This window comes from Crotalus tigris, unplaced genomic scaffold, assembly GCF_016545835.1.
Source record: "Crotalus tigris isolate CLP2741 ecotype Arizona unplaced genomic scaffold, ASM1654583v1 scf7180000017614.5298720, whole genome shotgun sequence".
In the NCBI taxonomy this organism is placed as follows: Eukaryota; Metazoa; Chordata; class Lepidosauria; order Squamata; family Viperidae; genus Crotalus; species Crotalus tigris.
This window is the reverse complement of record NW_024096513.1, coordinates 453,353-467,418: the sequence shown is the minus strand read 5'-3', so window position 1 is coordinate 467,418 and position 14,066 is coordinate 453,353. Positions and strand designations below refer to the sequence as shown.

General features: G+C 37.1%; 1 protein-coding gene across 1 annotated transcript; it reads left to right on the top strand.

Moving 5' to 3' along the window:
* Window positions 1–206: 206 nt before the first annotated feature.
* LOC120300528 (vomeronasal type-2 receptor 26-like) lies at window positions 207–9,477 on the top strand. Its single transcript, XM_039326692.1, has 7 exons — window positions 207–243; window positions 3,062–3,200; window positions 3,604–3,895; window positions 4,077–4,937; window positions 6,499–6,594; window positions 7,103–7,229; window positions 8,576–9,477. Exons 1-7 carry the CDS (start codon window positions 207–209, stop codon window positions 9,475–9,477), a joined length of 2,454 nt encoding a protein of 817 aa, XP_039182626.1.
* Window positions 9,478–14,066: the final 4,589 nt, after the last annotated feature.

Below are 14,066 nucleotides of genomic sequence, written 5' to 3'. Positions count from 1 at the left end.
GCCGGTGTCATCTTTGCTCCGGAGAGTTGGGCCCTGTGGGGTTGACATGGTCTGTTGTAATGTCTCATAAATTCCATGGGGTAGCCATTGAGCCTAAAAGTGCAATATAGATGTTTTCTCCCTTCAATTTTGGCTCTCCCCATGCTGCAATGGAAGTTGATTCATTTGAATAAAGTCCTAACACAACTAATTTTGTGTGCTACAGGATGATTACTCCTGTAGTGCAGCATTATGTCCGCATAAGTGAGTTTACAATAGATGGATGTACACAATGTATGGTTGGAGTGCTGACTAACTAGTACATCCAAAAAGGCAAGGGTACCTTGGGTCTCTTCCTCTGCCATAAACCGGATGTCCGGATATACGGAATTCAACTACTACAGGAATTTGATGCTGTCTCGTCTTTTGATAATTACAAAAGTGTCATCCACGTAGCATGCCCAAAATTTGGGGCGATACCTAGCCATTACAGTCACCTCTAACCGCTGAAACACCACCTCCACAATAATGCTTGAGATGAGAGATCCCATCAGTGTCCCTTTTATTTGTTCATATATAGTGCCCTGAAAAGTAAAGTATGTTTTCAGGCACAGGAATAACAGCTGTATCAGGTCATTGGTATTGAGAGAATCCAGATGTTTTTCCTGCTCCTCTTGTAGGAGGTCCTTTATTACTGAAACCAAAATCTATATCTATATCAAAGACTACTATAAAAATCCGAGTCCCAGATACATTTATTTGTAAAAAGGACATACTGATCTCCAGGACAGAGAATTTTATTACGCACTAAGTTTTCATTAGCCACTGCTAACATTATCAAAGTGTATGCTAACATTGGAGGGACATTGTTTTTTACAGCCCTTTAAGTATTGGTGATTTGGTCATTAAGCGTGTAATAGGTCCATCAGTTCACCGCCCGCATGTGATTGGATGTATCTACCTCAATTCAGCTGGATGTTTTTTTACGCCCAATCTTCTCACTTGGGGGCACCCCAAACTTTGGTTTGGCGAAGTGGCTAAGCAGATGACTTCAACACCCTATTGAAGGCTCTAGGACCACAGTGAAATCCTCAGAGGATTTTTTGAGGAGGTTGAAAGAAATAACAATAGAAGAAGATGAGATAATAGTATCTTTTGATGTGGTATCACTCTTCATCTCGATCCCCCAGGGGCTGGCCATTTCAGTCATACGGGAATTACTACAAGGTGAGGAACCACAGAACCCTGATTCACCAAGTTCAGAAGATCTCCTCCTGCTACTTAATTTCTGCCTCAGGACTTATTTTACATTTGACAGTGACAAATATGAGCAACTAAAGGGCACACCCATGGGATCTCCAATTTCAGGGGTGATTGCTAAGGCAAAAGATTTCTTCTTCCCTTTATGGGATTCGAACCTGGGCAGTTTACATATTAGGCAGTGATTTAACCACCAAGCCACAGGCTTTCCTCCCCTCTTTGCCAGCTGAATCAAGGGAGTATATACAGGAAGTTTTTCAGACAGATCAGTCTGATTGATTATACCTTGACATTTTTTTTAACTGCTATATTGCAATTAAGTTTAAAGAGGGGAGGAAAGCCTGTGGCTTGGTGGTTAAATCACTAGTATGTAAATGCCCAGGTTCAAATCCCATAAAGGATACATACATGCCTAGTATGTAAACTGGCCAGGTTCAAATCCCATAAAGGGTATGGCTAACTGAAGAGAGCAGAATGAGCTCGAAATGGCCATCTTAGTCTCCCAATTTAATTCTTTAACTCTTTGTCATAAAAAGAAATTTGGATTTGTAAATGTTTTGCAGTTGCGACTTGAGCCTGCTTAATGCCCCTGTTTGGGGGGCTGCAAGGCAAAAGAGATTGTAAAAAATATAACTGCAGCATAGCAGTTAAAAAAATGTCAAGGTGTAATCAATCAGACTGGTCTGTCTGAAAAACGTCCTGTATATACTCCCTCGACTCGGCGGGCAAAGAGGGGAGGAAAGCCTGTGGCTTGGTGGTTAAATTACTGCCTAGTATGTAAACTGCCTAGGTTCGAATCCCATAAAGGGTATGGCTAACTGAAGAGAGCAGAATGAGCTCAAAATGTCCATCTTAGTCTTCCAATTTAATTCTTTAACTCTTTGTCAGAAAAAGAAATTTAGATTTGTAAATGTTTCGCAGTTGCGACTTGAGCATGCTTAACGCCCCTAGTTGGGGGGCTGCAAGGCAAAAGAGATTGTAAAAAGTATAACTGCAGTATAGCAGTTAAAAAAATGACAAGGTGTAATCAATCAGACCGGTCTGTCTGAAAAACTTCATGCCCTAATTATGCTAAAAATGCGAATCCTGGGTAAATCCATACCATAAAATAATCCGAACACCAGGATAATACTAAAAACAAAACTGTTTAATTAAACAGTTTTGTTTTTAGTATTATCCTGGTGTTCGGATTATTTTATGATATATCTATATATCTATATCTATATCTATATCTTTATCTATATCTATCTATCTATCTATCTATCTATCTATCTATCTATCTATCTATACATACATACATATATACATACATACATACATACACACACACACATATACACATACAAACATACAGATACATTGTTAACAATGGGAGACAAAAAATAGAAGACATAATTATCACCCCATTGAAAGTATTACAATGATAATAATTTTCTCCTTTCATCAAAACTGTAATCAGTTCAAGAAGAAATTATAGAAAAGAAAAAAAAATATTAAGAAGGACTGCCCCATAGAGACTGGAGAGTAGAAGATAAGAACACACAAATCCTATGATTTCAACTGCCACAAATTAAATTCTATTGCTGGAACTCTACATTGTCATTCAGTCCTTTTACAATATTATCACTGTTTGCAAGAAGAATCAGGGCTAAAGTTTAGTCTTCAGCCTTGGTCTTAACAGGAATTTTGAGGTGGTGAATGCAGACTAACGTGGAAAGCTGTTGCTGGTGGAACATCTATACTTAGAGAGCATTTGCTGCCCAAATGTTCATTTTTCTCCTATTTCCACTCTTCAGAGTGAAGACTTTGCCGTGTCATCTAGGTAAACCTGTACCTGTTCCAAATGAATGGTACCAGCAAGGGGACTTTGTCATTGGTGGGATGGTATCTATGGCTAACTACCAATTTAATGAAGTTTCATTTCAGCAGCATCCCTCTCAGGAGTATTTTGGACATCCAGAGTAAGGAATTTTTATTTTTCATCTTTGTGGCATCTCTAGATTGCTTCATTTATTAATGAGAATACTTTCTAATAAAAGATACTTTATGAGAATTTTATAAAGGCATTGCTTGTTTTTAATGCAACAAAATTTTATACTGGAAAACCTTAGATTAAGAAAGCAATTCTTATCATCCACCTTTGTGTCATCTCTAGTTAGAGGAATAGTAATGAATGAAGGGAAAGATTATTTTCTTTGATTCAATTTGGAACAATGGAAATAGTTTAGTGTAGTTGAATTGAAAATAGAGTTCAATTGATCATTCCCCAATTGTGCATGTGTATAAGACAAAGCACCTCTCTGGGGTGATAGGAAAATAATAAGGAAATATTTAATGATACATGTAAATTCATCCTGTTTTCAGCGTGCTAACAAAGTTTTACCAACATATCCTTTCCTTGGTCTTTGCTGTAAAAAAAATCAACGAGAATCCAGAAATCTTGTCCAATGTCACTCTTGGCTTCTATATTCATGATAGCTACTACAATGCAATAATGACCTATCGGACCACCCTGGACCTGCTCTTCAGATCAGAGAGATTTGTCCCCAGCTATAAATGTGACACCAGGAGAAATCTCATTTCTATCATAGGAGGGCTCAGCTTTGGAACTTCCTCCTATATCGCAGATCTTGTAAAGTTTTACAAGATTCCGCAGGTAGGATCTTTGGGAAGAGAAGACTGAAAATTCCCCCCTATTTTCTTTTTTTCCATACTGGGCTTATTAAAACATCCTTATTCTCTGGCCACATTACTCAACAATCTGACCAAATTTGTTGGAAAATATGAAGAAAAGGATATTGATGATGATCTATTTCCATAATATGTGTTTCTTTTAGCTCACATATGGGTCATTTACCCCACAAGATGTTCATAGCACTGAGATTCCATTCTATTACTCCATGGTTCCAAATGAGTCCTCCCAGTACATTGGGATTATCCGACTGCTTCAACATTTTGGGTGGAGATGGGTTGGGCTCCTTGCTATTGATAACAGTGAAGGAGACCATTTTCTGCAAAGCATGGAGTCCCTCTTTTCCCAGCATGGAATCTGCTCTGCTTCTACAGAAAGAATCCCATTTTTAACCTACTGGGACAAGTTTTTTGAAATGATCCATAATGGGGAAAATATCTATAAACACATATTTCATGAGAATATTAACACATTTATCATTTGTGGAGAATCTTTGACAATTGCATGGTTAACAAATATAATTTTTTGGCTTGACCCTGGACATGAACAGAGTTCCTTGGGAAAGGTATGGATCATGACTGCCCAGATGGATTATTTATTAACAGGAATGAATAAAAAGTGGGATCAGCAGATCTTCGATGGTGCCATTTGCTTTAAAGTTCACTCAAAAGAAATTCCAGGGTTTAAGGAATTCTTGAAGTTCATAAAACCTCCATGGATTCAAGGAGATGGATTTTTTCCACTTTTCTGGGAACAAGTATTTGATTGTTCATTGCCATCCCCTTCTTTGACTAAACTGGTCAATCCCTTTTGTACTGGACAGGAGAGGCTAGAGGACATTCCTGGGGCTCTTTTTGAGGTAGAGATGTCTGGGCACAGCTATAGTATCTATAACGCTGCCTCTGTATTGGCTCAAGCTTTACATGCTCTCTTCTTACTTCGATCTAATCATAGGCATTTTTTGAGGCACAAATTATCAGAATATAAAGATTTACAACCATGGCAGGTGATTTGTGTGCTACAAGTATTTTATATTAGATAATAAGAAAGTACAAGTTAGGGGGTATGATTCCATCAGGGAACTGGCAGCTACTAAAATGGATTTGAACATTTGTCTATTGATATTTATTTCCATACTTTTATTTTCATGTAATTTTGGGAAATGGTGTATGCAGAGGGGAGCTGATGTGATGAACTATAGTGAAATGCCAGTTTTCTTAGAAGGAGGAAAGACATTTCAGGAATGGTTTGACTAGCCAAACCCAAGTCGTGCAACTGTTCTTCATGTTTTAGTCTCCAGGGATTTGATCATTTTAGTTGCAGTTTTCTGAACTTTTTCCAAAATCACAACATTTTTTTTGTATTATTCCAGGTGTGGTCCTACCAGGGTTTTATAAAGCGGTATTAATACTTCATGTCATCCTGACCCTATGCCTCTGTTTATACAACCCAGGATTGTGTTAGCTTTTTTGACTATTGCTGCACATTTCTGGCTCATAGTCATCTGATCATCCACTAGGACTCCAAGGTCCCTCTTACAGTTATTGTTCTTGAGCCAGGTCCCACCTAATCTGTACTTATACCTTTGATTTTTCCTGCTTAAATGAAAACTTTTCTCCACATTAAAGCTCATTTTGCTGAATAGGGCCCCATTGTTCCAGTTTTTCAAGATCTTTTTGAATCCTGAGCTTGTCTTCTGGGGTGTTGACTTTAATTGCCAGTTTAGTGTCATCATTCTGGGCTTAGATTCAAATTAATATGTTTTCTATTTTAGCCTCTGAGCCTAGTAAAGTAAACTTATAGTGCATGACCCAAAAAGGGAAGAAAAACATTACTCCATTGATAACTATAACAGTATACCTTTATTTCCATCACTGCAATACGGTTTATTATCTGATCATCTTCAGTCATCTTCAGATGAAATGACTAAGGCTTAAGTGAACTAACATCCAAATCATGGTTTTGAAATGTTCATGGCTTTTTAGTAATTTTACATTTTTCTGAAAATACTTGAGGATTGCTGCTTAGCTGAGCCAACTATCTTTGAGCGTTAGCATTTCCTTAAAAGCTGTATAACTGAAAATGTTATGCAATGGAAAAATGGGTGGGATGTCAAAAACAAATCTGGAAATTGTTTCTCTATTTTTTCATATGTCTTTTCCTAGTCAACATGAAGGACTAGGTTCTAAAAGATATGGAAGGCTAGAAATACACTTTCCATTTCATTTGATTATTGTTCAAACTGAAATATCAGATCCTTCTTGTTATCCCCCTGTGCAGAGGATAAGAAACAAATTCTCAAGAGGCTGGAGAAATGGACTTTGCATGTTTTCAGAGTTTCTCACTCAAAAGTATCAGTACTACTTTGATAAAAATTGCTCATACATTTCTAATTTTTTTTTAATTTTCCTGTTTTATTATTTCCAATCATATAGCTTCATCAATTTCTGAAAGGCATGAAATTCAACAATTCCCTTGGAGAAACTTTGACTTTTTATAATCAAAAGAAGATGGAAGGTGGATTTGATATCATAAACATTGTTGTCTTTCCCAATTTCACTTTCCAGAGACACAAGATTGGAAAAGTGGATCCTGATGCTTTAAAAGGAAAGGAATTAGTCATTAATGAGGATATGATTGTTTGGCAAAGATCATTTAACCAGGTATGGTTTCAACAGTATTTTGTCTGATCATTCAAATATGGATTCATTAGATTGGCATATTTACTTTTATCCTTCTTGGCAACCCATGAAGATAAGCAGATTAAGAAATAACTTTTCATCCCTTTAATTATTAAAGGCTAAATATATCTGATATTGTGCATTATATTTATTAGACTTCCCTCATATATTGAATGAGACAGAAAAAAACCTATGCTTTTAAGGTATTATATTTGTCTAGTTGAATGAAGCTTTATCAAACGTGTTAAAATCAGTAACTATTTGATTCAATGTTTCTGGTCAATCTGATTATTTCAATTAGTAAAACTTTAATTAAATTGATATGAGAATTTCAATGTAACAAAAATTGGAAATCCAGATCAGTTGTGCTCACAAAATCAAATCAGAGGCCAAGTTGAAGTGTACTTAATTGTGTTTGAAATAAATCATCAAATCTAATCAATTTCTTGTTTCACAACCTTAAGATGGGACTTTTAATATTGATAAATAGGTGCTTCCCAGTTCTCTATGCAATGAACATTGTCTCCCTGGTTATCAAAAGAGGAAGAATGAAGGAAAAAAATTCTGCTGTTATGATTGTGTTGAATGTCCAGAGGGGAAAATCTCTAAAGAGATTGGTAAGTTAACAAATCATTCAATTTTGTTCTTATACTGGCTAGTGTGCTGAACACTTTCTGCTAATTAAGTTGTCTGGTTTTTCATGAATAAGTTCTTACAGTGGAATTACAAGGGTTGATAATAATCACAACAATGTTTCAATTAACTAATTAAACAAATCCTGGAATGATTTATAACCAAGGAAGCATCATAGTAGAGATTCAGAACATTTTCACTAAGGAGAATCTATACACACCGAAAAAAAGCAATTATTTCAGTTTTTTTAAAAGTTGAAAAATAAGAAACCACAAAAACATGACTGTGAAATTTAAAAACTACATATAAAAAAAATGACTGTAAAGGTGGAGAGGAAGGAAGGAAGGAATTCAGAACTGATATATTTTGATTTTGTTAAGGAATACAAAAATCTAAAATGTGTATTAACTAAATAGGGACACTCTTGAAATATAATAATGAAAACAAGAATTTCTGAAATTTAAGGAAATGAGTATTTACTTCTTAGGAAGAGTGGACAAACTAAATGAAACATACCTCTTAACAATAATGAGAATCTTATATAGATGTAATGAGGAATATGATTAAAACACTCATAATAACTTTTTCCTTTCCAACCAGTCAGTTGATTTATTTATTTATTTATTTATCCATCCATCCATCCGTGCACAGTTTTGCTTCTTTGTGAAATACTTATTCATATTTTCTCTACAGTGTGTACCTCTCTTGGATATGTAATATCTCAGTATTTTATACTTAATGCAGACTGATTGCAATATTCTCTTTAGGGAGTAAACACAAGAAATTAAATTTTAAAAGAAACATAGAAAGAAAACAAAAATAGTGATATTAAATAAAAAAGGGATATATACTTCTCTTACAGAAACAGAAAATCGCTTTTCCTTTATAATTTCCCCTTCAAATATGTAATTACTAACCTTTTTACAATTTCTTCCTTGAAACATTATCTTTCATCTTTCACTATTATACTTATGTGCCATATTTTGAAATGTGATCAACACGATTCAATATTCAATAAGTCAATATGGTTTCAAATATGAAAATGATCACTTCAGGTATTCATGAATCTTTATTGGAGCACCCCTTTATCATAAGAAAGCAAATCAAGATAAAATGGATTTTCATGGAGTTTGTGAAATTTCCTTGTGTATAATCAAAGAAATATTTGACAATACCACAAGACAAAAAATATATAGAGAGATGTTCCAATGAATTTTCATATTGTAGATTCTATCATTTGTACCAAGGACATAAACATCAGGGTGTGAATAATTATGAAAATTAATAATTATCATTCTTATGAATCTGCCGTGCCATTTTTTCCTTTTAGACACTGTTGCTTGCTTTCAATGTCCTGATGATCAATATGCAAACCATAAGAAAGATGGATGCATCAAGAAAGCAATTAGCTTCTTATCTTATGAAGAACCTTTAGGACTCAGTTTAGCCACTGTTGCTATTTTATTTTTCTTCACTACAACATGGGTGTTGGGAATATTTATTAAGCACAAAGACAGTCCTATCGTCAAAGCCAACAACCGGGATCTCACCTACATTCTCCTCATCTCCCTTCTCCTTTGCTTCTTCTGCTCTTTGCTCTTTATTGGACAACCTGGGAGAGTCACCTGTCTCTTCAGACAGTCTGCATTTGGTCTCACCTTCTCATTGTCCATCTCTTGTGTGTTGGCCAAAACCACCCTTGTTTCTCTTGCCTTCAAGGCCACCAAGCCAGGATCTTGGATAAGGACATGGGTGGGGAAAAGACTGGCTGTTTCTATTGTCCTGCTCTGCTCTCTACTCCAAGCAAGCATCTGCATTGTTTGGTTATCCACCTCTCCCCCATTCCCAGAATTAGACATGCACTCAACAACTGAAGAAATGATTCTACAATGCAATGAAGGCTCAGTTGTTATGTTTTATTGTGTCCTGAGCTATATGGCTCTCCTTTCATTTACCAGCTTCATTGTGGCTTTCCAGGCTCGTAAACTTCCTGACAGTTTTAATGAAGCCAAGTTCATCACTTTCAGCATGTTGGCTTTCTGCAGTGTGTGGGTCTCCTTTGTTCCAACCTACCTGAGCACCAGAGGAAAAGCCATGGTGGCTGTGGAAATCTTCTCCATTTTGTCCTCTAGTGCTGGGCTTCTAGGATGCATCTTTTTCCCCAAATGTTACATTATTGTATTTAGACCTGATTTAAACAGCAGGGGGCAACTGATACGAAAACATGTTTAAACACTTTAAACTTTAAACACTTTCCTGATTTGCTTTGTAAATCCAGGTCAGACAGATAAACTCAATAAAGATTAATATAAAACAGATACACTTTATTCAGAAGGAAATACTTGCAATTGTGGTGGTTGCTCCTGTATAACACATCTGTTCATCCTTATAGGTGAGAAATTAATGCTTCCTCCATACCAACTTCTAACGTGGAGTGGAGCCATCTGAGACCTGCAGTGACCCCATGCTATCTCAGACAAAGAACATTCCAAACTGTCTCGTGGCCAGGATATCCTGTGATGAACTCAGTAACTCCTTCCACATACCTGATAACATGAGATAGCTCACTAGCTAAACTACATTACCCACAAGCCATCTGTTAAGGAGATAGTGCTTAATCCAATAAATGCCAAACATTGTAACATACAGAGCTACATGATCCAGAACACTCCCCACTTGGAAATTTAAATTTCCACTACTAAATGACTGAAATAAGCAAAAAAACAAAAACAAAAAAAACGTAGTATTAAGGCATGCAATATTCATTATTGACTAACTAGTGACTAAATAGATAAAAACATGGTATCAAAATATGCATAACTATAAAATAAATATAAAAACATGCACAATTATAACAGAAATAAGCAAGTGTTACATCAAACAATGCATAAACACAATACATAGTTTGAAGTTCGATCTTCTAGTTCAGTCTTTGTCAGCAACAGGACCAAATCAGTGATCAGCCTGGTACAAAAGTCTTTGAGTCACGATCTGACTCACGTGGCTTCACGATCTGGACCTCAGCTTGGCGAACTAGTTCATCAAAACTGAGTGGAGCCCGGTGCACAAGTCTCATGGGCCAATAGTTCTGGTATGCATTCTTGTCTCTCAGCAAGACAAGGTGTTCTTCCTGTAAAGGAAACCGGAACCAAATCTGGAACAGAAAAACTGGAACCCAAAATTTCTCAGGAGCAAAGGAACCTGGATCCATAGGATGCTCAGGAACGGAAGAATCTGGAACCACAGGAAACTCAGAAACAGCAGTAGCTGGAAAATCAGGAACAACAGCAAGAGCTGGAGAATCAGGAATAGCAGCAGGAGCTGAAGAATCAGGAACATCAGCAGGAGCTGGAAAAATTAAACAAGGAGAGAAGCAACTTAGAACTAAGGAGAAACTTCCTGACAGTTAGAACAATTAACCAGTGGAACAACCTGCCTCCAGAAGCAGTGAATATACCAACACTGGAAGTTTTTAAGAAGAGACTGGACAGCCATTTGTCCGAAATGGTATAGGGTTTCCTGCCTTAGCAGGGGGTTGGACTCGATGACCTCCAAGGTCCCTTCCAACTTTATTATTATTATTATTATTATTATTATTATTATTATTATTATTATTATTATTATTATTTGAATATGTGTATTGATATGTAACATTATAAAATATTTTTAATGATTCTTGCGAAGGGGTTTGGATTTCTTTTTAACTCTTTCTTTAAGAAAAAAACATATTTTCATGTGGAATTCTATCAAACTAAAGCTATTCCCTCAAAACACCCACAGAAAAGAAGTTAATTTTAGGAAAACCATTGAGAAACCATTGTGAAATGAATCAGTTATAGTTTTCTAACTGTCCCCATGAAAGTTACTGTTAGTACAATTGTATTCCAGAAAATACCAAATGATAATATAAGCACTATGATATTTAAATAAATAAAAAAAGTTTTGAATCCAATTGATATGAATTTTCACCATTATGGTTGCTTTTTACACCTCTCCTCTGGATTTATGCATATTCAGCACTTTAAAAATCTCTGTTTCAGTCAAACAGTTTGAAATCTCTATTTCAGTCAAGTAGTTAAGTTTCTAATTGTTATACCTAGTTCTTTGTTGTGTATTCAATAAACTTGCTTCTGATCTTAGAACTTTTCCAAAAGTCCTGTCCTGACCTTTCTTTTGCCAATGCAGTACTTGCCAATGTCATCAATCCATCTTTTTTTAAAGGTCTCTTTCACGGATGCTTTTTGTCAAGTGGAGTTCATTCTGTGAATTGCCTTGGTCCAGTTGCTCTGTGACCAGCCCATTTCCATTTCAATTCTTTTACTCCCTTGATTATATTGTATACTTTCATTTGTTCTCTAATCCATGTGCAGGTCTATTTTGTTTTGTAATGCCAAGCATGTATCTTTCCATGGCTCTTTGTGCCACTCATAACTTTTGTATTGATTGTGAGGTTAGTATCCATGTTTCACCAGCATATGGTAGCACACACTGATCAAAAACTTTTCTCTTCAGGCATAGGGGGAGCTTGTTCTTGAAAATTACACTTAGCTTGAAGAATGCCTGCCAACCACATATATTTTTTTAAATGTTTTTATTCATAATACAATTAAAACAACAATGGACAAACATGACATTCCAGAATGAATTTTCCTATCAATTCCTATCATGGTACAAAAATTTAATACATCGTTCTTAACCTCTATTTAAGCCTCATCTTCTACACAATACAATTATATGTACAATTATATGTACAGTTATATATATCCTTTAATTCTACCATTAACTTGAAGTCCGAGCAACCTGCCAATCCTATTTAACATGCTGTTCAACAGATATATAGATGTATGCTGTGGTGGGATTCAAATATGTGAACAACCAGTTCTCTGTGTGGTTGCTGCTTCCAGAAGTCCATTCTGGGCCTGGGCAACAAAAAATTAGCTACCTGTTCTGCTGAAGTGGTGCGAACTGGCTGAATCCCACCACTGGATGTATGGATATATCCATCCATCCATCCATCCATCCATCCAACCGTCTGTCTGTCTGTCCGTCTGTCTGTCTGTCTGTCCGTCCGTCCGTCCGTCCATCCGTCCGTCCGTCCGTCCGTCTATCCATCTATCTATCTATCTATCTGTCTGTCTGTCTGTCTGTCTGTCTGTCTGTCTATCTATCTATCTATCTATATCTCTCTCCTTCCCTCCCTCCCTCCATCCCTCCCTCCCTCCATCCAACCTACCTACCTACCTACCTACCTACCTATCTATCATCTGTATTTCTATCTATCTATCTATCTATCTATCTATCTATCTATCTATCTATCATCTATCTATCTATTGTAAGCAAATTACAAAGAAGCAATCTTCTTATAAAAGACCTTCTCGATGGTGCCCCCCTGTCTATTGAATATCATTCTACCAGAGATAAGTTTGATTACCACCTTGATACTTTTTCAGCAGTCAGTATAAATTTCTGAATCTTTTCCCATTTGTGATGTAACCAAAATAGTACAAAATAGTAAATTCTTCTTCGTTTTGAGACTCATGGCCTTTCAGAGAGAAAATATTTGTTTGTCAGGCAGTGTACAAATTTGTTTGTTTTTTGAGAACTGAGCAAGATAAAGGAGTAATTGTACTTCTGAAATAGGATGTCAAGTGTTAATGAATTTAGTCACTCACTTAAAATAGACAACTTCACTAAATGAATGTAAAGCAAGTTGTCTAGATCAAGTCAGATCTTTGGACAGCTTCAATTCCTCAGATTTCTTTTGATGCCAAAATATCCAACTATACAACCTCAAATATTACATTGGAATCATACCTAACAAATTATTTGGGAAATACTCTACTCCCTGTGGTGAACCTATGGCACACAATCTATGGCATGCAGAGCCCTTTCTGTGGCACACACACCGTAACCCCAGTCCTAGACCTTTAGTCCCTTCCATGAGCAAGCTGCATCAATACCTGTGCAGGGTAGGGTTGCCATGCCCGATCCTGCCTCCCCCAAGCCTTTCAGCTACATTCCATTTCTCTGTTCACTTCTCAGCCTTCACCGTGTGTTTGTGGGACTATTGGTAAAAAAATAAAGTTCCATTAGAGTTTCTAACTTCTTGTGAGATCTCGAGAAATTGTCTCTTTCCTTATCTGACTCCCAGCCCCAGGCTATTTCTCCTTTGCGATCCACCACTGCCACATGAAAGATCGCGAAGTTGGAATTGATTGATTGACTTTTTGTTTCCCCAAAAAACTGCATTTGTTTCCTTGCACACGGCGGTGATGAATTGCAAAGGAGAAATAACACGGGGCTGGGAATCAGGTGAGGAAAGAAAGGCAATTTCTGGGGGAAGTGAGGATTTCTTTCCTTACCTGCCCCACTTGCTCCAAAGCCACTTTCCACTCAGACGCACTGCTCTTGCCAATGGTCCAACCACCCGCTTCAGTGCCCTCCCTCCCTGAGCCTCCGGTGCTCCACCTGCTGCTTTGGTGGCTCTGTAGGCAGAGCTGCAAAGTTCTCTTCTCTGTCTCTGGCTCCTACAGAGCCACCAAAGCTGTAGCTGAATGGGCAGGTGAGGGGGAACCTGCCCCACTTGTTCCACAGCCACTTTTGGCTGAGCCACATTGTAGCAGAATTGGGTGCAATACGCGAGGCGGCAAACAGCCGCATCACACTGATCCACATTGCAGCAGCATTGAGCTCAATACATGAGGTAGCAAACAGCCACATCCTGCTGAAACTGGCTGTTTGCGACCTCCTGCCCAATGCTGCTGCCATGAGGCTGCATAACAACCCAGGCGGTGGTAAGAAACTGGTATACCGGTTCCTTA